This window comes from Oncorhynchus tshawytscha, linkage group LG01, assembly GCF_018296145.1.
Source record: "Oncorhynchus tshawytscha isolate Ot180627B linkage group LG01, Otsh_v2.0, whole genome shotgun sequence".
NCBI classification, from domain to species: Eukaryota; Metazoa; Chordata; class Actinopteri; order Salmoniformes; family Salmonidae; genus Oncorhynchus; species Oncorhynchus tshawytscha.
Genome location: NC_056429.1, coordinates 61,417,801 through 61,443,445, shown reverse-complemented (window position 1 = coordinate 61,443,445; position 25,645 = coordinate 61,417,801). Strand labels below are relative to the sequence as shown.

Here is a 25,645-nt window from a genome sequence, read left to right as displayed (position 1 = left end):
GGTAGAGAGAAGAGCTCCTGAATAAACTCTGATCTAACCATGTGTAGTGGACCTCACTGTGAAAGGCAAAGACTCAGTCATTCACAGACACATTTCCCGTCCATCTATATGCAGCTTGTGTTTTGTAGAGCTGACAAACTGTGATTCACTGCTTCAGTTTTCAATAACAAAGCCATGCCTTGGTGTTTTCCTCCTTTGTGCAGGTGGCGAATACACACACACACACACACGCTCTATCAGATTCTACAGTGTGTTTTCAGAAACTGCGAGAAAATAAGGAAAAGTGTGTGAGTTTAAATACGATCCCCAGGACACAGGTAGAGTACACAATCAATCACTGTGAGGCCTTCCATTGAAATGAAACAAGAAAACCTTTAGAATAACACGAGAACAAATCAAACACAAAAGACTTCAAAAGCCTATGCAGGTGTTAAATGGAGGAAAGAAGGAAAATCATAGAGTCTCCTCCAACTCCACTAATAGGAACCCCGTGTGAATCCATTAGTCCCACTTTAATGCATGTAGGCCATATCAAATAGCAGCCAGGAGGGTGTGATAACATAAGCAATACTGTGCCTTATCCCATCAAACACTGTTCCTGGGTGACTACAAGGAAACTGCATCAAACACTATCCTTATCGGAGGACAAACTCACTCTACAGGTTGGCTGGGCCTGCAGAGGAACAACCTGAGGAACCACACTTCCCTTCCTGCCATGTCAAAATTGTGAATACAGAGTTGAAGTCAGTGGTTCCGCCATTGGGCTAAATAAAACCCACTTACACCCTGATAAAGCAAATGCACAACCACCTAAACATTGCATAAAGCAAATGCACACCTACTCAGTGGGTGAAGTGTAAGAACTCAAGACATAAGAATACGCACACATGCACACAGATGTATACACGCACACACGCGCGCGAGCACACAAAAACACACACACATAAACATAGCGAGACACGGTGTGCCAAAACAGGAGGCATTTAATCTTTTAGTTTCAATTGAGAGGCTAATCTCCTGAAAAATTGGAATGGGAAAACATGCATCTGAAAATCCTCACATAATTGCAGTAACAAAGCTAATGAGTCATTCAGCCCTGGAATAGCACCAGGGCTAACGCGACCGCAAGTTATCCATCAGCAGGGTTTTTCTTGAGGGCTTGAACGTAGCTTGCAATACGGTTAGCCCTTGTGGTTGGGACCGCAGATTGTTCTGGGCTTGTGGCTGTCTAGATCCCTGCTGTTTGTTGCCGTTTCCTTCTTCCCTGCGACCTGCCCTGTCTGGAACCGCAAGAAGTAACAGCATAGCCTAAATTGCTAACATGACAAAGACCAGGGCCTGTGGGAGTATTGTTGGGTACAGGGTGTCTTTCTATCACAGGTGAGGATCTTTTAATGGACTGCTGAATGTTTTTTTTTTTTTTTGCTCTTTTACACATTATGTCTATCACTGACAAACTACCCAGGAAATGGCTGACAATAGCCAATAATAATATATGTAGCCTTAGAAACAAGGTTCATGAAATCAATAACATTCCTATATTAGCCATTTCGGAGACTCACTTATATAATTCCTTTGATGATACAGAAGTAGCCATACAAGGATGTAACATCTACAGAAGTGACAGGAATGCTTATGGGGGAGATGTTGCTGTATATATTTAGAGCCATGTCCGTGAATGCTGAGAGAAGATCTCATGTAAAGTGTTATTGAATTGTTGCGGTTGTAGGTCCACCTGTCTCATCTAAAGCAGTTTTTTTTTTTTTTTTTTTTTTGGGGGGTGTTGCTTGTGAAATGCTTGATAGTGTATGTGATGTAAACAGAGTGTTCTACTTTTTTGTTGACCTGAATATTGACTAGTTTTCATCAAGCTGTCCACTCCAGAGAAAACTTCTCACTGTAACCAGTGCTTGCAATCTGTTTCAGGTTATTAATCAAGCTACCAGGGTGAGTTTACAAACACTACAGGAACAAGATCATCCACATGTACTGAACACATTTTTGCTAATACTGTAGAACTTTGTTCTAAAGCTGTATCCATACCCATTAGATGCAGTGATCACAATATAGTGGCTATATCCAAAAAGCCAAAGTTCCATAAGATTAACAAGGAGCATCCAGACGCTGAACTTGATGAATTTATGAAATTGATGCTTACAATTATTGATAAACATGCACATGTTAAGAAATGGACTGTTAGAAGTGTTAACCTTTTGCAACTAGGGGGCAGTATTTTAATTTTTGGATAAACATTTTTTAAACGTTTTAAACAGGATATTTTGTCTCGACAAGATGCTCGACTATGCATATAATTGACAGCTGTGGATAGAAAACACTCTGACGTTTCCAAAACTGCAAAGATATTGTCTGTGAGTGCAACAGAACTGATGTTACAGGCGAAACCCAGATAAAAATCCAATCAGAAAGTGCTGCATTTTTTAAAACCGCTTCATGCCAATGACTCCTTATATGGCTGTGAATGGGGTAAGAATGTGCTTACACTTTCTACGTATTCCCCAAGGTGTCTACAGCATTGTGACGTCTTTTTACGCATTTACGTTGAAGAACAACCGTAAGGGACCACATTGAGCAAGTGGTCACATGATGGCTCCCACAGAAAATCTTGCGTAAAGTACTGAGGTAGCCATTTTTCCAATCGCTTCTTATGAGAAACCAATTGTCCCGACGGATATATTATTGAATAGATATGTGAAAAACATCTTGAGGATTTATTCTAAACAACGTTTGCCATGTTTCTGTCGATATTATGGAGCTAATTTGGAAAAAAGTTTGGCCTTGTAGTGACCGCATTTTCCGGTCGATTTCTCAGCCAAACATGACGAACAAACGGGAGCTATTTCACCTACAAAAATTATATTTTTTGGAAAAAAGGAACATTTGCTATCTAACTGGGAGTCTCCTGAGTGAAAACATCCGAAGTTCTTCAAAGGTAAATTATTAAGAAAGGGTTGCAGTCAGTTTTGGAATGGGTGGCCAGTAATAAACATTGTATTTGTTTTCAATCATTCCCTAAGTTCTAGACCTCAGCTGAATCTGAGAATAAAGGGTGTGGCTGTTGAACAAGTTGAGGAGAGTAAATTACTTGGTGTTAAGCTTGATTGTAAACAGTTTTTATAAGAAACATCAATATGTTGGGAGGTTCTCTAATGTCAAACATGTAAAGTGTGGTGTAGCGCAGGGCAGCTCTTTAGGACCGCTACAAATGTTTTTTTCTACACACAGCACTGACACCATAACAAAGACACAATCATGACTCCAATGCAACGGTCTCTTAGCTAGCCTAGTAGAATGAGGTGATCATTAAATGAAATTCACAACATATGACATAATACCATGACTGCTATTCATGTAGAGCTAAAGTACTACTCTCTTGATAGTGATACTGCTAATGAAGTTGCTTTCTCAATATTCAAATATTGAGATAAACGTACCGCCTCTAAAATAGATTGTTTCTATCACTGCTATCAGCACCTCTAGCTTCAACAATAATAACTATTGCTTCTCCTATCAAATGCACAATATAATGTATTGTCTATAACTGTTATTACTGCTGCTGGCAGTGAAACAGTATTGCTTTGTTGATTTATACCAGCACTACTTTTGCTGGGGGGGAATGAGGGTAAAGTAGTTGGAAACATATTTTTTATTCATCCTAACCAGAGGAGGAAAGCTTCCAAATTATATGTAGAGCACAGTGAATAAAGAGTGACAGCAGACTATGACTATTACTTCTACAGTGTTGTTAGTGTGCATCTTTCACCACTGATACTTGTCCTTAGGGACCATGATGGTACATAACATTGTACACGTAAAGCAAGAAGCGCTTTTACCTTGATGAGGGCCATAACTTGCATATTCTTCAAGCACTAGCCTACTAGTCACCATCATGAGTGGAAACAATGAGTGTGAAGCAACAGTATTTTTTACTTTTACTATCACTCTTGACAAACACAGTGAATACAGAGCGACGTGATCGTACCGTGATCCGAATAGTGACGGTGGCCTCACCGGGGGGCATGGTCCCAGCCTGGTCGACGGCCTCCACCTGGAAGGTATAGTTGGCCCCCATACCCATACTAGCCAGGTCCTCAAAGTCCAGGGTCTGCAGGACTGACAGCTCGCCTGAGATCGGGTTCACTGAGAACAGCTTCATGTCCTCCGCAGACTTGATGCGGTACGTTACGTTAGAGAACAGGTCTGCATCCACCGCCTGGGATGGACGGAGAGAGGGAGGGATGAGAGAGCGATAGAGAGAGAGAGGGATGGGTGGGTGGAGGTGCTGCAGTCAGAACCATTGCAATGAAATTCACATTTTTATAGATGTTTGCTACCAGCCTGGAAGAGAATGGCAGTTGAAATGGAGGCCAAATCGGCTGATAGCTGGAGTCGCTTTGAAGTTAAAGGATGTTAAAGGGTGAATTTAATAGTTAAGCTGTTTGAAGCCCTTACTGCACAAAGCCTAACAGAGAGAGAAGCTACAGAATCCCCTCCCCCACACCCACACTTACACTAAGTCTCAGAACCACCATGCTCATTGCTCAGTGAAGCTGTAGCACATACCCGCACACATGCGCACTTGCACACGCACACACACACACACACAGACAGACAGACTTACACTGAAACGCAGCAGCACAGTGTCCACAGGGCTGTTCTCGGGGACGTTGACAACATAGGTCTTCTGGGAGAACTCTGGGCTGTTGTCATCGATGTCTATCACAAGGACAGAGAGGGTGAAGGTGGTCCTGCGGGGGTACACCGCCACATCAGAGGCCTCCACTATCAGGTCATACTGACTCCTGAGCTCCCGATCCAGAGGCACTGCGGTGAATATGCTGCCGTTCTCGTTGATGGTGAAGAAACCTGGGTGGTTGACTATCCTGTAGCACAACAGACCGTTAGCCCCTGCATCTGGATCTGTGACCTGCAGGGGAAGCGTAAATATGTGGAGTGAAGAAGGGAAAGGGAAATTTGGAAATGCATAAGCAGTAATGTACAAGGGGTTGTGCTATATCATGAATAAAGCCACAGTTAAAATGTGTTAAAACTTACTCATGCACACACACTTTAATAATGTACACTTAAAAATTACTAAGCTGACATGGTTCTCATAAATTAAAGCCCAGTGTTAATTTCAGTCTAATTTTCTGTTCACATTAAGATAAGTGTCTTTGTCACAGACAAGACTAATCATCAATAGGTTTAAAGGGCCATTAACCTCTTCCTATAAAGGGAATTCCTTGAATAGGGAAAATATGAGGTACATTTTGAGGATCCTTCAGGGTAGACAGAAAGTTAGTTACTTAACAAATTCTAAATCCCTAATGAATATGTCAGGTCATTGTTATTCCAGTGTGTGAGTATGTGCAAGCTTGTGTGTGAGTGTGTGTGCCATCGTGGTTTTTGTGTGTGAATAGCAGACACAAATTCCTCTCTGTTGTAATCATGGTAACAGGGAAAGAGGGAGAGGGCAGGAGAGAGAGAGAAGGGAGGAAAACTTTGAAATCTGGTCACACTTCTCCAGCCACTGTTCAATTCAAGCCTGACTGCTGAGTTATTAACCGCGGCTAGGGATGGAAGGAGTAGCACAGAGAGAATCAAAGAAACAAATGAAAATGAAAGAGAGAGAGGGCTTAGATGGGGTAAGGGTGATTTACCCCCATTTTGTATTACACAGAAAGCCAGATAAATGCTCAAAGCCACGGCTAAAGATTGAGCCCTGGTGTTAAACCTTCCGAAAACAGAAGAAAGAACAACATGCCAGTATTTGACCCGATTGAGGAAACTAGGCGTATGTTGCAAGTTACGACTTCACAATAGAGCTGTTTCAAAGTAAAAAATAATTTAGCGTTTTTTGGCAGAAATGCCTTCTCGAACTTGTGAACTTTCATGTGCCTTAATATCAAATTTGTATGTCATCTGTAAATACTAATAAAATTGGTAAATTACGAGCCTAGTGGGTTAAGTGATTGAGAGGAGAGAGGAGGCTTCCACGAACGATATATCATGAAGAGAGATGTGAAAAACACCTTGAGGATTGATTCTAAACAACGTTTACCATGTTTCAGTCGATATTATGGAGTTAATTTGGAAAAAAGTTTGGCGTTTTGATGACTGAATTTTCGTTTTTTTTTTGGTAGCCAAACGTGACGCACCAAACGGAGCGATTTCTCCTAAACAAATAATCTTTCAGGAAAAACTGAGCATTTGCTATCTAACTGAGAGTCTCCTCATTGAAAACATCCGAAGTTCTTCAAAGGTAAATGATTTATTTGAATGCTTTTATGGTTTTTGTGAAAATGTTGCCTTCTGATGCTAATGCTAAATGCTACGCTAGCTACGCTAGCTGTTACACAAATGCTTGTTTTGCTATGGTTGAGAAGCATATTTTGAAAATCTGAGATGACAGTGTTGTTAACAAAAGGCTAAGCTTGAGAGCTAGCATATTAATTTCATTTCATTTGCGATTTTCATGAATAGTTAACGTTGCGTTATGGTAATGAGCTGCAAATCAAATCAAATCAAATTTTATTTGTCACATACACATGGTTAGCAGATGTTAATGCGAGTGTAGCGAAATGCTTGTGCTTGAGCTTGAGGCTGTATTCACGATCCCGGATCCGGGATGGCTAGAATCAAGAGGTTAATCAGAGAGGCAACAAAGGGACCAAAGATAACCCTGAAGGAGCTGCAAAGCTCCACAGCAGAGATTGGAGTATTTGTCCACAGGACCACTTTAAAATGTACACTCCACAGAGCTGAGCTTTACAGAAGAGTGGCCAGAAAAAGCCATTGCTTCACCTTTCTGTCTCTGAATTATGAAAATATTGGAATAAAGTAAGCTAATGCAATTGAAAACTTGTATCAAACTGTATCAAACTCCCAAAGTCATATCCAAACATTATACTAATTTAAAGCAATCGTAATGTGTGGCCACCTAGATTATCAGTTCAGCACCTTTTTGATTGGGACAGCGCCATCGCTTTGCTTTGAGACAAACTTGGGGGACTCATCTAGATAAATTCATCAATGTCAGATTTTAGTTTTCAATTAATCCTCGGTTGGATGGAAGGCTGGAGAAATGTGAGCTACATTGAAGTGAGTGCTAATGATCATCTTTATACTAGTTGCTCATATATTAGCTGATCAAAACATTTCGTATCGTGTTATTCACGTGGATTTAGCTCTTAACTCGCATAGCTGCCTGTCCTACTCCTGATCAAAAGCCTGTGACTTGTCTGATTATCATTTTTTATCAGTCAATGTAATTTTGTTTCACTGACTCTGTCTGTATATTTGGTTAATTGATCTCTGGCTGCTTATTTGATCTGTTCTTTCCATAATATGGACTTCGTCTTTAACCAAATAGGGTGGCTATCTTCTGTATACCACCCCTACCTTGTCACAACACAAATGATTGGCTCAAACGCATTAAGAAGGAAATAAATTCCACAAATTACAAGTTAATTGAAATGTATTGCAGGTGACTACCTCATGAATCTGCTTGTGAGAATGTCAAGAGTGTGCAAAGCTGTTATCAAGGTAAAGGGTGGCTAATTTGAAGAATCTGAAATAGAAAACATATTTTGATCTGTTTAACACATTTTTGGTTGCTACATGATTCCATATCTGTTATGAAATCATGTAGTAGGTTAATTAACTGCCCTGTTTAGGAGCAGAATGACAGATTTGTACCTTATTAGCTCGGGATTCGATCTAGCAACCTTTCGGTTACTGGCCCAACGCTCTAACCATTAGGCTACCTGCCACCCTGCTGTTATGATGCTGGGTGTCAAGTAAAGTTGGTGTCTCAGGTCTGAGTCAGTCCCTGATTACAGAGAAGGATACCAACCAGCAGAACTGTGGAACTCAAGGGTCAGACTTAAATAGCCCATGGAGAAGAAACAGATTTATTTTTGTATAAAATGCACCAATGCATTTGTTTCGTATGCTCTTGATACATGTATTACTTCCCCTATCCATTTCTGTGACATTTGTAGTCTATGTTAGTAACTTAGGAAAATAAATATTAGAGATGTGGGAACTTTAAAGTCAGAGATCAGTCTTGGTGTTCCAGGGTTGGTGGATGTAAAGACAGATTCCCATAGAAATTAATCTTATCTCCCTTCTAGCACTTTAAAAATAAATCATTATTTTCTGTGAATTGTCATTCACTGATCTGCTATGGCACAGTGTGGGTGAACATACAGTTTAGTGGTAGTTTGACCTACCTATCATATCCCTCTGCAGAACTGTAATTCTGTATTCCACAGATAATTAATTGATGCAAATGTCATGGAAGTTTGTATTTCTTCTTTTTTAAACATGGTCTTGATGCAACATGGTCATGCCTAGGAAAACTGTGTATTTGTTTTTTGTTTCTCAGCATTTGTTGTTGCTGTTTATTGAAAAAAACACTTACCCCATGTTCCAAACAAAGTTAAAAGTGAAACAAAGTAGAAACGTAGAAATGCGCCATTTTCAGAAAACGGTATGTAGACACTGATACTGTGCTGGAGATAATTAAAATGAGGGTGAAAAGTGGTGAAATTGCCCTTTAACACTTCATGTGTCATCATTTGTCAGGGTGCAGCTCAAACCAAAATAATGATATCACTAGGGAAAGGTAATAATTTTGATCCCAACTCAGCAAAGAATTGTATTCCAGTCAATTAGAGCCTGTCTGAGTTATCGCCACATGCATTGCTGTGGACACCTGTGGGAATTTGGGAGTAGCTGGGTTAGAGAAATGGCAAAGAAGGCCTGCTTAGTAAAGCTGTGCCAGGTAGAAAGGTAGAAAGAAGGGAAATGCTAGGAAATGTCAGGAGAAAGTAAGGTTGTCATTCTTCATATTTACGTTCAAGGTATTCAGGTGAATTTCAAAAAACATACTACCATATTGTTTGCATCTTTAGCCCATCAGATGTGCTTACCGTGACTTGACCCACAAACATGTTTGCCTCCTCCTCCTGGACAGTGAGGTTTCTGGGTAGGGTCAGATCAAACTTAGGGTTGTTATCATTGACATCAGTCACCACTATGTTCACTGTGGTGGTGGAGGTCTGGAAACAAAAACAGAGAGAAAAAACAAGTTGTGTGTGTGTGTGTGCATAAGCAAACAAACATACATGACTCGTTTCAGAAAATGAGACATATGTCGCGCAACACTTCTTCATGGGAGCTCCAATTGAATGTAAACCTTTTTTAAATCAAAATACGTTTTTGGGCAGAAATGTCTTCTGGAACGTGAACTTTCATGTGCCTTAATAGCAAACTTGTATGCCATCTGTAAATACTAATAAAAGTGTTAATCAAGAGCCAAGTTGGCTTAGCCATGGAAAAAGCAAGAAACCTTCCCGCAAGCCATGACTGTCTGAGATAATGAGTTGGCTGGACATGCCGAGAGATGAGTTCCGATTGATCTGCCATGTAGGGTAGCACACTTCTGTTCATAACATGAGCTGGTCAGTATGTGTAGGTAATCCTTTCTAACGCAGGTTTTTTGAAAGATATCACGTAGCTGATAAAGTCCCTCTAGTTATCTTCTTTGACTTCAGAGCATTCTCATCTGAGTGTGCCAGAGCGCATAATAACTGATGAATTTACTAACGCTCAACATCCGTTGAGTATGGCGGTTGTCAGTAAATGTTGGCAAAAAAGCATAATGAAATTGTTGCCAGCAGCACAGTTGCAGTCACCAACACTCTGGATAAACAGCCTAACTAGCTCAGCTAGGGTGAGTAAAATGGTCAAAGTGAGCTGTTGTCAACGTTAGCCAGTTAGCTTGGGTGCTTGACTACTGTTGTTGGGTCAGAATGCTCGGATCAACCCGACTACTCGGCCAGAGCGTCCAGTGTGCGCTCTGAACGCTCTGAGAGAGTTATGCTCTGAATTTACGAATGAACAATCTGGCAACGCTCTTAGTTTACGAATGCCCAGACACTCTGGCACTGCAGATTAAATTTACGAACACATCCGTGTTATAAACCAGCCTTTAGTCTTGAAATCTTTGGTTATTTAGTACATAGCCTCACATGTGAATCCTTAGAGGTGGGTGGGGCTAAAGCTTAAGAGGGTGTGAACGATGCTTAATGGGTGTAGACAAAGAAGAGCTCTCCATTAGGTACAAAAAAATTCAAGGCCCATTTTCTCACAAATGAGGTTGCAAGTTTATCAACTTTCAAAGCAGAATTCCTTTCCCATTGTTCCTCAACTGTAGTGTATGATATACTAGTTTCTAGCTCTGAGACTCTACTTTTATCCAATGTAAAAAACACCATTGCTACATAAGACCGAATCAAGCCGGTCGGTCACACACTGTACTGTATGAGTGTGTGTTTTTGCAGAGTATTGAAGAGCTATGAGGGAAATCAAAACTAAATGAATTTACCTTCTGTATGATGATACAATGTAAATAATTGAATAATAATAATATAATAATAATTTGCCAAACAAAAGCTGCAAAGAATCTAAAATATTTTCAGAAAGTTTTGGAAATCAGTCTCCGAAGCAGACTTATATAACAGCATCTGTGATGACTAGGCAAAGACAAATATACTCTACTAATGATGCATAAGGCTATCCGAAGAAACTATGTAATGAAGTCAATACAGAGACACTAAATCAAACAGTTACTGAAGCTAATTCAAACTGACTTCAATTATGCAGAAAACACAATATGGTGGCTAACAACTAAGGCTGTTAGCACATCCAAAGTCCATCTACAGTACAACTCTGGACCCAAGTATCTGTCTGACTTCATCCTACCACATGCACCCTTCGCTCCTCCAGGTCCATCTCCCTTCAGCAGCCACACAGCACACTAAAAACTATGGGTGATAATGCTTTCAGTTGTGCGGCTCCTCAGCTGTGGAATGCACTTCCAGTCACTGTCAAGGCTGCAGAGCCACTAGCCTCGTTTAACCTTTTATAACTAGGGGGCAGTATTTTCATTTTTGGATAAAAAATCATTCCCGTTTTAAACGGGATATTTTGTCACGATAAGATGCTCAACTATGCATATACTTGACAGCTTTGGATAGGAAACACTCTGACGTTTCCAAAACTGCAAAGATATTGTCTGTGAGTGCAACAGAACGGATGTTACAGGCGAAACCCAGATAAAAATCCAATCAGGAAGTGCTGCATTTTTTGAAACCGCCTCATGCCAATGACTCCTTATATGGCTGTGAATGAGCTACGAATGAGCTTATGTTTTCTACGTATTCCCCAAGGTGTCTACAGAATTGTGATGTTTTTTTTACGCATTTATGTTGAAGAATAGCGGTAAGGGACCACATGGAAATCTTGCGTAAAGTACACAAGTAGCCATTTTTCCAATCGCTTCTTATGAGAAACCAATTGTCCCGACGGATATTTTATCGAATAGATATGTGGAAAACACCTTGAGAATTGATTCTAAACAATGTTTGTCATGTTTCTGTCGATATTATGGAGCAAATTTGGAAAAAGGTTTGGCGTTGTAGTGACTGCATTTTCCGGTTGATTTCTCAGCCAAACGGAGCTATTTCGCCTACAAAAATAATCTTTTTGGAAAAAAGGAACATTTGCTATCTAACTGGGAGTCTCCTGAGTGAAAACATCCGAAGTTATTCAAAGGTAAATGATTTAATTTGATTGCTTTTCTTATTTTCGTGAAAATGTTGCCTGATGCTTACACAAATGCTTGTCTAGCGTTGGCTGTAAAGCATATTTAAAAAATCTGAGATGACAGTGTGATTACCAAAAGGCTAAACTGTGTCTCAATATATTTAATTTGTGATTTTCATGAATAGGAACATTTTCTAGTAAGATTTATGTCCGCTGCGTTATGCTAATTAGTTTGAGGCTACGTTACGCTCCCGCATGCGGGATGGGTAGTATCAAGACGTTTTAAGGCACAGCTAAAGACTGAGCTGTTCAGAAAAGCTTTCAAGGACCTATGTTAATTCTGTTCTCCTGTCCACCGGATTTGACAACACCGGTATACAGCTTTGATTATTGTCTGATTACAATGGTCTGTTTTTCATTGTTTTTATTATTTTTATAAAAATGTACACTTTTTTTTCTTCTGTGCCTTGGGTTTGAGAAAAGCACTTTACAAATTAAATGTATTATTATTAATTATCTTTGTGGATATACAGTACACAAAGCAAATTTGGGTTCGGAATTTTAACTCCCAAAGTGTTAAAAGGTAACACTTTCTTAAAAGTTATATTGTTTGATATTGAGAAAGAATCGTCTGGACCTTTTAAATTAACTCTTAATTAGAGCTGATGCTATTACACTTTCTCAGTGTTAGGGAATTAAGACCTGTTGTGTTACAATGACTCATTTGTTGGTGTTGTTTTAAGACTGTGTAAAGCCTTATTTGCTTATTTGCATATTTATTTCTCAGGGTGCCGTTTGAGTGAATTTGGAGGTACCAGCCATGACTGTGTTTGCTAATAACAGAGACATGAGTGTTGCATTTAATGGCTGTCAGTCCTGTAGCCTTCACCAAGTGAGTTTGATAAGAATCCACTCCATTACTGTACAAAGGACTGAAGACAGCTTTTTAACAAAGTTACTTTTTACCATGTCATGTCTTAAAAATGTTTTACCTTTGTTTAATAATTTATACAACAGTTAAATGGCTTTTACAGATTGTTTTACAAGAAAAAGTGTTTTTATTCATGTTTGTTTTTAACATGTACTTTTTAACAAATTTAAATGTAATATTCAAATGCTGTTTTCGATGTTTTTATGCCATTTTTATGTGTACAAAATTATGTACAAAAATATATATGAGCTGCTTGTAAAGGAAATGCAACGATACATTACGCTGGCTAGTGAAGTGCTATACAATTCCTTCTGGAATCCAGACAGATGTTAGGATATCCAACAATTGGAACTATTAATCACTTTCAATCTGCAGATAAAATGACTGCCAATGTAGGGAAGAATGATAAATGAGGCTACCTAAACCATTTGAATAAGTTCAACCACATATAGATTGGATTAGTTTAGAAAATTGTTTTTTATCTTTGTGAAGTATAAGATCAATTGATAAATCAATTTGCATGCAGAAATCCTGATATTAAAACAAACTATTCTAAAAAGAAACCTGCAACAAAGAATGCTGGGAAATATGATAAGGCCCCTCCCAACACAGTCAAGTAAGAACCACACCATGTGGTGTTGATTCCACTAGAATCAACTCATACTGCTTTTTACCACAACACTGAGACTTAAATACCCACATTTTTTCTGTGCAGTGTTGAATTATTATCACAAAATATGAATTTCCTAGAGGGCAGAGCTCTATTTCGCTTCATCCTTGGCACTCCCTGTGAACCGTTGTGATAGAAAGGGACCCGTATCCAAAAGCCTATCATCACGGATAGGACATGGCAGTGGCAGTCCCTCCAATAGAGGAGGAGGATCCTCTGTATTCCATTGCTGGTAATACTTGTACAGTGTACAAGTATAGTGCAGTTAACTTCTTAAGGTATAGGGGGCAGCATTTTCACTTTTGGATAAATAGCGTGCCCAATTTCAACTTCCTGCTACTCATGCCAGGAATATAAGATATGCATATTATTAGTAGATTTGGATAGAAAACACTCTGAAGTTTCTAAAACTGTTTGAATCATGTCTGTGAGTATAACAGAACTTATGTAGCAGGCAAAAACCGAGGACTAACCGTTCAGAATCTTTTTTTTTTAGATCTCTGTCTGTTCACTAAAGTTCTCACTAAAGACCGGACCGTGAAGACACACTGGAGGTCTCGAGCTAATGGCCTGCACAACCCGTCCTGGCTGGATGGTGATTCTAGCCCGGCACGAATGGGGCGCAGGCACAGGACGCACTGGGCTGTGCAGACATACGGGAGACACAGTGTGCAACGCCGGTGTAGGATATCCTGGCCCGAGGAGACCAACTGGCTGTCTGGAATGCAGGGCTGGCACCATCTGCCCTGGCTGGATCCTCACCCTAGCCCGCCAGATGCGGGGAGCTGGGATGCAGCGCACCGGGCTAAGCACACTTACTGGAGACACCGTGCGTTCTACCGCATAACAAGGTGCCTGACCAGTACGACACCCTCTCTCTCCACAGTAAGCACGGGGAGTTGGCGCAGGACTCCTACCTGGCTTCGCCACACTCCCTGTGTGCCTCTCCACAATACATTTTTGGGGCTGCCTCTCAGGCTTCCAGCCGTGCTGCAGTGCTGCCTCTTCATACCGCCACCTCTCCGCTTTGGCCGCCTCCAGCTCTGCCTTGGGGCGGCGATATTCCCCCGGCTGCGTCCAGTGTCCATCTCCATCCAGTATCTCCTCCCAAGTCCAATAGTCCTGATTGCACTGCTCCTCCTGCTGCTTGGTCCATTGTTGGTGGGTGATTCTGTCACGATTGTCTTCGGGTGAAAGAGAGGAGGACCAAGATGCAGCGTGAATATAATCCATATTTAATGGGAATACTTAAACAATGAACAAAAACAACAAACCTACAAAAATTATGAAGACGATACAGTCCCGTAACGTGAACACCAAACACTGGCACACTGGATCAGGAACAATCACCCACAAAATACCCAAAGAATATGGCTGCCTAAATATGGTTCCCAAACAGAGACAACGATAGACAGCTGCCTTTAATTGAGAACCAATCTAGGCAACCATAGACTTACAAAACACCTAGATAGGCGAACACCCCCATAAACATTCAAAATCCCTAGAAAAGACAAAAACACATACATCACCGATGTCACATCCAGACCTAACCAAATTAACAAAGAAAACAAAGAATACTAAGGTCAGGGTGTGACACCCGTCTACAATTTGATCGATTATTAACATTTAAAAATACCTGAAGTTGTATTACTGAAGTAGTTTGAAATATTTTGGCAAAGTTTATAGTCAACTTTTGAAATATTTTGTAGTGACGTTGTGTTTTTTTGGAAGCTGTTTTTTTCTGGATCAAACGCGTCAAATACATGGACATTTGGAGATATATGTACGGAATTAATCGAACAAAAGGACCAATTGTGATGTTTATGGGACATATTGGAGTGCCAACAAAAGAAGCTTGTCAAAGGTAATGCATGTTTTATATTTTATTTCTGCGTTTTGTGTAGCGCCTGCAGGGTTGAAATATGCTACCCTCTTTGTTTAATATTGTGCTATCATCAGATAATAGCTTCTTATGCTTTCGCCTTTTTAAAATCTGACATGGTCGCTGGATTCACAACGAGTGTAGCTTTAATTGAGTATCCTATATGTGTGATTTAATGAAAGTTAGATTTTTATATCATTTTTCAATTATTTGCCGGACTAAATTTTCCCTGTTTTTTGCCCAAGTGGGATGCAACAGTCCCCTATCCTAAAGAGGTTTTAACCTTCAAACAATGACACCAGTACACAAACCTCCAAGGCACTCGTATAAAACAATGGGAAATATAGCTGAATATGCACAATATCTATAATCCCACAGGGCATTGAGGTAATGCCGTGCTTACACAATGGTGCAAAATGGCCTCCTTTGGGGAAAAAGGGAGGAAAAAAACTAAATGTAAGACAAATAATTCCCAGGAGGTAGAGTGGCTTGTGAAAGTATTTTTCCTATTTTTTTCCTTTTTTTCCCTATTTTCTTCCCTTACAACCTAGAATTAAAAATGTTTTTGGGGGGGTTTGTATCAGTTGATTTACACAACATGCCTACCACTTTGAAGATGCAAAATATTTTTTTGTGTGAAGCAAACAAGAAATAAGACAAAAAACAGAACGTGAGTGTGCATAACTATTCACCACCCCAAATCAGTACTTTGTAGAGCCACCTTTTAAAGTAAAATTTTTAAGTAATTACAGCTGCAAGTTTCTTGGGGTATATCTCTATAAATTTGGCACATCTAGCCACTGGGATTCTTGCTTCAAGGCAAAACTGCTCCACCTTTTTCAAGTTGGATGGGTTCCGCTGGTGTACAGCAATCTTTAACCTATTGAAGCTAGGGGGCACTATTTTTATGTTTGGAAAAATAACGTTCCCAAAGTAAACGGTCTATTTCTCAGGACTAGATGCTAGAATATGCATATAATTGACAGATTAGGATAGATAACGCTCTAAAGTTGCCAAAACTGTCAAAATGTTGCCTGTGAGTTAAACAGAACTGATATTGCAGGCTAAAACCTGAGGAAAATCCAATCAGGAAGTGCCCCTGTTTTTGAAACCTCTCCGTTGTTATGCATCCCTATTGCCCATTTAAAGGGATATCAACCAGATTCCTTTTTCTATGGCTTCCCTAAGGTGTCAACAGCCTTTAGACATAGTTTCAGGCTTTTATTTTGAAGAATGAGCGTGAACGACCACATTGCGTAAGTGGATAGGTGGGGGCTCTCAGAGTGAGTAGTGAGCAAAAGAGAAAGGCGGCCATTATTACTCCCGGTCCTAGTGAAAAGCCAACTGTCCCGGTTGATATATTATCAAATAGATATTTGAAAAACACCCTGAGGATTGATTATAAAAAATGTTTGACATTGTTCTGTGGACATTATGGATATAATTTGGAATTTTTGTCTGCGTTGTCGTGACCGCTCTTTCCGGTGGATTCCTGGGCATAACGCACCAAACTAATGGAGGTATTTGGATATAAAAATATCTTTATGGAACAAAAGGAACATTTGTCTAACTGGGAGTCTCGTGAGTGAAAACATCTGCAGATCATCAAAGGTAAACGATTAATTTGATTGCTTTTCTGATTTTCGTGACCAAGTTACCTGATGCTAAGTGTACATATTGTTTTGTCGAGCGATCGATTAACTTACACAAACGCTTGTATTGCTTTCGCTGTAAAGCATAATTTCAAAATATGAGACGACAGGTGGATTAACAAAAGGCTAAGCTGTGTTTTGCAATTTTGCACATGTGATTTCATTAATATGAATATTTTCTAGTAATATTATTTGACTGTGGCGCTATGCTATTCAGCGTTGCTGATGACAATTATACTGGATCCAGGATGGGTGGTTCAGAGAGGTTAATGCCCTCCTTGCCTGTTCTGTGAGTTTTGGTGGGCGGCCTTCCCTTGGCAGGTTTGTTGTGGTGCTATATTCTTTCAATTTTTTAATAATGGATGCAATGGTGCTCTGTGGGATGTTCAAAGTTAAAAATAAAAATATTATAACCCAACCCTGATCTGTACTTCTCTACAACTTTGTCCCTGACCTGTTGGGAGAGCTCCTTGGTCTTCATTGTGCCGCTTGCTTGGTGGTGCCCCTTGTTTAGGTGGACTTAATTTTTCTAGTTATGTGACTTCTGAAGGTAATTGGTTGCACCAGATATTATTCAGGGGCTTCATAGCAAAGCTGGTGAATACATATGCACACACCACTTTTCTGTTTTAAACTTTAAAAAATGTTTTTGAAGAAGTTATTTATTTCATTTCACTTCACCAATTTGAACTATTTTGTGTATGTCCAGCCTTGAAGTGGTCCTATGGACAGATACTCCAATCTCCGCTGTGGAGTTTTACAGCTCATTCAGGATTATCTTTGGTCTCTTTGTTGCCTCTCTGATTAATGCCCTCCGTGCCTGGTCTGTGAGTTTTGGTGGGCGGCCCTCTCTTGGCAGGTTTGTTGTGGTGCCATATTCTTTCAATTTTTAAATAATGGATTTAATGGTGCTCCATGGGATGTTCAAAGTTTCTGATATTTTTTTATAACCCAACCCTGATCTGTACTTCTCCAGAACTTTGTCCCTGACCTGTTTGAAGAACTTCTTGGTCTTCATGGTTCCACTTGCTTGGTGGTGTTGCAGACTCTGGGGCCTTTCAGAACAGGTTTATATATACTGAGATCATGTGACAGGTCATGTGACACTTAAATAAAGTCCACCTGTGTGCAATCTAACTAGTTATGTGACTTCTGAAGGTAATTGGTTGCACCAGATATTATTCAGGGGCTTCATAGCAAAGCTGGTGAATACATATGCACACACCACTTTTCTGTTTTAAACTTTAACATTTTTTTTAACAAGTTATTTATTTCATTTCACTTCACCAATTTGAACTATTTTGTGTATGTCCATTACATGAAATAAAAATAAAAATCTATTTAATTTACAGGTTGTAATGCAATATCACGTCATCTCTCTCTGAGAGGTCAAAGGTTTACAACATCCTCACATCATCTCTCTTTCTGAGAGTTTGAGCTCTGAGAAAAAACAGAACAGATTATAAAATAATAGCTACATCCAATGTAAGGCCTCCTCTCTTCCTTCACATTTCATGACAGAGCAGACTAAACCTTCTATGATGGACTTCACAAGCTCCTTCCCAAGCTCCTGAAGGCTAATGAGGTGTGGGTCTTGCGTGGACGGGCGCTATTGAAGCCCAGAATCTCCCTGCTACAGCATCGTATTTCTGGATGTGGCCATCAGTTTGATGCTGATTAATGAGCTCCTATTATTTATTTATCAGAGGAAATAGTTGTCCGTGATCTCCCCTCTCTGTAACCCAAGTCCCTAAGACATGGCCAGGGTACCAACACTACAGCCTTTGAAGTGAAAACACGGTTGGAGCCCAATAATTTGTGGCCGTGGTGAGGATGATTTGCATAGGCTGGCAGTCACCTTATATGAGGGTTAAGGACAAGTCAAATCAAAGTGTATTGCTCACATACACATGATTAGCAGATGTCATTGGGGGTGTAGCAAAATGCTTGTGCTTCTATCTCCAACAGTGCAGTAATATCTAACAAGTAATATCTAACAAATTTCAAAACATATACCCAATACACACAAATCTCAGTAGGAATTAATTAAGACTATATACATATGGACGAGCAATGTCAAAGCGGAACGGACTAAGATACAGTAGAATTGTATAGTAAAACAGTATATACATTTGAGTTGAGTAATGCAAGATATGTAAGCATTATTAAGTGACTAAGATACGATAGAATAGTATAGAATACAGTTTATACATATGAGATGACTAATGTCAGATATGTAAACATTATTAAAGTGACTAGTGTTCCATTCCTTAAAGTGGCATTGATTCCTAGTCTATGCCTATAGGCAGCAGCCTCTAATGTGCTAGTGATGGCTGTTTAACAGTCTGATGGCCTTGAAATAGAAACTGTTTTCCAGTCTCTCGGTCCCAGCTTTGATGCACCTGTACTGACCTCGCCTTCTGCATGATAGTGGGGTGAACAGGCAATGGCTTGGGTGGCCTTCCTGTGACATCGGGTACTGTAGGTGTCCTGGAGGGTGGATAGTTTGCCCCCAGTAAAGCGTTAGGCAGACTGCACCACCCTCTGGAGAGCCTTGTGGTTGTGGGCGGTGCAGTTGCCGTACCAGGCAGGGATACAGCCCGACAGGATGCTTTCAATTGGGTATCTGTAAAAAATTGGGAGGGTTTTAGGTGACAAGCCAAATTTCTTTCACCTCCGGAGGTTGAAGAGGCTCTGTCTGTGTGGGTGGTCCATTTCAGTTTGTTAGTGATGTGTATGCCAAGGAACCTGAAGCTTTCCACCTTCTCCACTGCGGTCCCGGCGATGTAGATAGGTGGGTGTACTCTCTGCTGTTTCCTGAGGTCCATGATAATCTCCTTTGTTTTGTTGATGTTGAATGAGAGGTTGTTTTCCAGGCACCACACTTCCAGAGCCCCCACCTCCTCCCTGTAGGCTGTCTCGTCATCATTGGTAATCAAACCTATTACTATTGTGTCATCTGCAAATTTGATGATTAAGTTGGAGGCGTGCTTGGCCACTTAGTTATGAGCTAACAGGGAGTACAGGAGGGGGCTGAGCACGCACCCTTGTGTGATCCCAGTGTTGAGGATCAGTGGAGGGAAGGTGATGTTTCCTACCTTCACCACCTGGGGACGGCCTGTCAGGAAGTCCAGGACCCAGTTGTACAGGGTGGGGTTCAGACACAGGGCCACGAGCTTAACTTCGTATGGCTGCAGGGACAGTATTGAGTAGCTTGGATAAAAAGGAGCCCATTGTAAAATGGCCAGCTCCTCAGTCTCAGTTGCTAATATATGCATATTATTATTAGTATAGCAAACACTCTAAAGTTTCCAAAACTGTAAAAATATTGTCTGTGAGTATAGCAGAACTGATATTGCAGGCGAAACCCTGAGGAAAATCAAAACAGGAAGTGGCTTCTATTTTGAAAACCCCATGTTCCATAGCCTCACTTTGCTCCATTTAAAGGGATATAAACCAGATTCCTTTTCATATCGCTTCCTCAAGGTGTCAACAGTCTTCAGATATAGTTTCAGGCTTTTATTTTGAAAAATGAGCCAGAACGATAACATCGCGTCAAGTGGTCGCATGAGTTTTGCTCGCTCAACAGAGTTTGGGTAGCCATTGCTTTTCCCTCTCCTACTGATAAAGACATTTGCGGTTGATATATTATCGATTATATATTTTAAAAACAACCTGAGGACTGATTATAAAAAACATTTGACATGTTTCTGTGGACATTACGGAAACTATTTGGAATTTGTCTGCGTTGTCGTGACAGCTCTTTCCTGTGGATTTCTGAACATAACGCGCCAAACAAACGGAGGTATTTTGGATATAAAAATCATCTTTATGCAACAAAAGGAACATTTATTGTGTAACTGAGAGTCTCGTGAGGGAAAACATCAGAAGATCATCAAAGGTAAATTATTAATTTGATTCCTTTTCTGATTTTCGTGACCAAGCTACTTGATGCTAAGTGTAGTTAATGTTTTGTCGAGCGATCGATAAACTTACACAAATGCTTGGATTGCTTGGACTGCTGTGTATTCCTATATTGCACTTGTGATTTCATGAATATAAATATTTTTAGTAATATTCATTGAATGTAGCGCTATGCAATTCAGCGGTTGTTGATGACAATTATCCTGGTAATGGGATTGCAGCCATAACAAGTTAACCCCACTAGGGTATGTTGGACGCTAGCGTCCCACCTGGCCAACATCCAGTGAAATTGCAGAGCGCCAAATTCAAATACAGAAATACTCATCATAAAAATTCAAAAACATACTAGTATTTTACATAGGTCTAAAGACTAACTTCTTGTGAATCCAACCACGGTGTCAGATTTCAAAAAGGCTTTACGGCGAAAGCATACCTTACGATTATTTGAGAAAATTGCCCAGCAGGCAAATCATTACAAACAGTAACCAGCCAAGTAGAGCTCAGAGATTACTGCACCTGTACATAGCCCAGCTATAATTTAGCCCAAACAACTACCTCTTTCCCTACTGTATTTATTTTATTTATTTATTTTGCACCCCATTATTTTATTTCTACTTTGCACATTCTTCCACTGCAAATCTACCATTCCAGTGGTTTACTTGCTATATTGTATTTACTTTGCCACCATGGACTTTTTTTGCCTTTACCTCCCTTATCTCACCTCATTTGCTCACATCGTATATAGACTTGTTTCTACTGTATTATTGACTGTATGTTTGTTTTACTCCATGTGTAACTCTGTGTCGTTGTATGTGTCAAACTACTTTGCTTTATCTTGGCCAGGTCGCAATTGTAAATGAGAACTTATTCTCAACTTGCCTACCTGGTTAAATAAAGGTGAAATAAAAAAATAAAACAGTAAAAACTTCATATCACTTCATTAGACCTCTTGTGTTTCTCTCGTGTAGTGTATGTAGGGGAATCACGAGGGCGGGACTGCTCTCACCCTGTCACATTCCCATGGTTACACAAGATCTGTTACAATTACAGAACCCTTGGGCACCTCGAATCACATCTCTATCTATCTCATTCTCTCTCTCTTTCTCTCGCTCTCGCTCTGTCATTCTTTCCTGATGCGCCCTCTTTGTCTACCCTCTCTTTATCTCACTAGTCAATTGCACACAATCTCTCCCACTCTATGTATATCGAACACCATAATCTCCCCCTCAACTGTATTTCACTTTATTACACCTGATGGGCTGCAGGTGCAGATAGTAATTGTCCTGCTCCCATGGGGACTCCATCATAATAAACACACACAAGCTCACATGCTTGCAAGTCCACACCCATACATGCACACGCACACCCGCACATACACACCAGTGGTGGAAAAAGTACCAAATGGTCATGCTTGAGTAAAAGTAAAGATACCTTAATAGAAAATGACTTGAGTAAAAGTAAAAGTCACCCAGTAAAATAATACTTGAGAAAATGTCTAAAAGTATGTGTTTTTAAGAATACTTAAGTATCAAAATCAAAGGTAAAAATAACTTCAAATTCCTTATATTAAGCAAACCAGACCAGCACAATTTTGTTTTTCTTCTTTTTGACGGATAGCCAGGGGCATACTCCAACACATAAAAATTGTGTTTAGTGAGTCTGCCAGATCAGATGCAGTAGGGATGACCAGGGATGTTCTCTTGATTAGTTTGTGAATTGGACAATTTTCCTGTCAAAATGTAACGAGTAATTTTGGGTGTCAGGGAAAATGTATTAAAAAAAGGTAACGAGTACATTATTTTCTGTCGGAATGTAAAATGCAATGCAAAAATATAAATAGTAAAGTAAAATGCAGATACCCCCAAATAGTAGTACTTTAAAGTATTTTTATTTAAGTACTTTACACCACTGATACACGCGCGCACACACACACACACACACACACACCTCGGTGCGGTTATGGGCCCCAGGAGAGGATGAGGATTGGAGTTCAGGGTCCCTACAATCCTTCATTCAACATTAGGACACAGAGGGCCAGTGCTGGTCACCTTTTTCTGAGAGGTCAGGGCATCACTCTCTCTATCTCTCTTTATTTGTCTGCCAATCGCACTTTGACCTTCTCTCTGTCCATTTTACAGCCTCACATTCTCACTCTGTATTCCTTTGTCATCATACATCATAGAAAACGCACAAATGATGGCTTTTACATGCAACCACTATTTCTATACTAATGGCCTTTTCAGTTGTCTACTACACACACACACACATACACGTTGCTAGACAGTCTCAAAACCGGGTTGCTCACAAACATGTTGTATCCTGGGTGTAATTGAATAATTTCAATAATCGTTGCTACTTCCTGTGCCTACCAATTTAGAATATTGCCTACCATAGAAGGCTGTGTTTCAGACATAAGGAAGTGGATGGCGGCAAATCTTTTACTTTTAAACCCGGACAAAACAGACATGCTTGTTCTAGGTCACATGAAACAAAGAGCTCTGCTGTTGGATCTGAGAATTAATCTTGATGGTTGTACAGTCGTCTCAAATAAAACTGTGAAGGACCTCGGCGTTACTCTGGACCCTGATCTCTCTTTTGACGAACATATCAAGACTATTTGAAGGACAGCGTTTTTCCATCTTAGTAACATTGCAAAAATCTAAAACTTTTTGTCAAAAAAATGATGCAGAAAAACTAATCCATGCTTTTTTCACTTCTAGATTAGACTACTGCAATGCTCTACTCTCCGGCTACCTGGATAAAGCACAAAATAAACTTCCGTTAGTGCTATACACGGCTGCTAGAATCTTGACTAGAACCAAAAATGTGATCATATTACTCCAGTGCTAGCTTCTCTACAATGGCTTCACTTCCTGTTAAGGGTAGGGCAGATTTCAAGGTTTTACTGTTAACCTACAAAGCACCTATCTCTCCGATTCGGTCCAGCCGTACATACCTACACAAAACGTCACAAAAAATATTGTCCCAAACATTCTGAAGCATATAGCTGGAGGCAGGGCTTTCTCCTATAGAGCTCAATTTTTATGGAATGGTCTGCCTATCCATGTGAGAGACACAGACTTGGTCTCATCCTTTAAGTCTTTACTGAAGACTCATCATTTCATAAGGTCAGGACTACCTGGCATGATGACTCTTGGCTGTCCCCAGTCCACCTGGTTGTGCTGCTTCTCCAGTTTCAACTGTTCTGCCTCCGGCTATGGAACCCTGACCTGTTCACCGGACGTGCTACCTTGTCCCGGACCTGCTGATTTCGACTTTCTCTCTCAACCTCTGAATGCTCGGCTATGAAAAGCCAAGTGACATTAACTCCTGAGGGACTGACGTGTTGCGTGTTGCACCCTCTACAACCACTGAAACTATTATTTGACCCTGCTGGTCATCTATGAATGTTTGAACATCTTGAAGAACAATCTGGCCTTAATGGCCATGTACTCTTATAATCTCCACCCTGCACAGTCAGAGGAGGACTGGCCACCCCTCAGAGCCTCATTCCTCTCTTTGTTTCTTCCTAGATTCCTGCCTTTCTAGAGAGTTTTTCCTACCCGCCGTGCTTCTTTATCTGCATTGCTTGCTGTTTGGGGTTTTAGGATGGGTTTCTGCATAGCACTTTGTGACATCTGCTGATGTCAAAAGGGCTTCATAAATACATTTGATTTCTGTATTTATTTTTTGAAAGACAAAGGCTGCGTAGACACGGGCTGACCAATCAGATATTTTACCAATGATTGGGCAGAACGTTCTTGAGCTGTGTCTTAAAGGAAGACAGAGACTCTGGAGCCCTTACAGTGTCTGCAAGTGCGTTCCACAGCTGCAGAGTCATGCAACTGAATGCCCTGTCACCCATAGTTTTTAGTCTGATGCAGGGCTGCTGAAAGGAGATGGACCTGGAGGAGCAGGAGGGTAGAATGAAGTCAGACAGGTACTTGTGTCCAGAGTTGTGGATAGCTTGGTAGGTGTGAACCAGGATTTTGTAGTCAATGTGTGAGCATATGGGGAGCCAGTGGAGGTTGAACAGCACTGGAGTGATGTGCTCATGGGGGGGAAGTGTGGGTGAGGCCACGTGCAGCGCAGTTCTGGACATACTATAGCCTGTTTAGGCACTTGGCAGATGCGCAAACAAAACGGGCAATACAATATTTCAGACAAGGTGAAATAAAGGTGTAGATGAGTCACTTAGCCACAGGTTTTGTTGGCATAGGTCGTAACCTGGCAATGTTCCGTAGATGGAAAAAATTGACTTTGGTCATACTCTTGAAGTGTGCCTCAAACGAGAGCTGACTGTCACTTACTGTATCACACCCAGGTTGTGAACCTCAAAGAAGGGGAGGACCTTGACACCATCGATATTGAGGCCTGCAGCTGCTGATGTTGTTTATGATGGTGCGAGTGCTAATCAAGACAACCTCTGTTTTTTTAAAGTTGAACCTGTGTCTGCACCATGTATTCTCACTACTGGTGTCCCCCAGGGCTCGGTTCTAGGCCATCTCTTCTCTTTATACACTAAGTCACTCGGCTCCGTAATATCCCTGCATGATCTCTCCTATCATGTCTATGCGAATGACGCTCAACTACTTTCTCCTTCCCCCCTTCTGAGTGCCTGGCAGATATCTCGACTTGGACGTCGGCTCACCACTTCAAGCGCCACGAGACAGAACTGACCCTGGACAACACCCTGTCATTCTTTGTAAACATCAAAGCAGTGACCCGCTCCTGCAGATTTATGCTCTACAACATCCGTAGAGTACGACCCTACCTCACACAGGAAGTGGCGCAGATCCTAATCCAGGCACTTTCCCTCTAGAGTCTGGATTACTGCAACTCGCTGTTGGCTGGCTCCCCGCTTGTTACATCAAACCCTTGCAACTTATCCAGAATGCTAAAGCCACCTGCTTCACTGCACACTCCACTGTCTTCAAGTCGAAGCTCGCATCCAC

At 40.7% G+C, this 25,645-nt stretch overlaps 1 protein-coding gene across 2 annotated transcripts in view; it reads right to left on the bottom strand.

Moving 5' to 3' along the window:
- The window catches only part of LOC112254505 (protocadherin-15), a 222,762-nt gene that overhangs the window by 67,433 nt on the left and 129,684 nt on the right, over positions 1 to 25,645 (bottom strand). For both annotated transcript variants that reach the window (XM_024427170.2, XM_024427178.2), the window contains 3 exons: positions 8,955 to 9,083; positions 4,640 to 4,945; positions 4,001 to 4,231 (listed from right to left, as the gene is read on the bottom strand). In XM_024427170.2, coding sequence (XP_024282938.1) covers positions 4,001 to 4,231; positions 4,640 to 4,945; positions 8,955 to 9,083 — 666 coding nt within the window. The remainder of the gene's footprint in view (positions 1 to 4,000; positions 4,232 to 4,639; positions 4,946 to 8,954; positions 9,084 to 25,645) is intronic.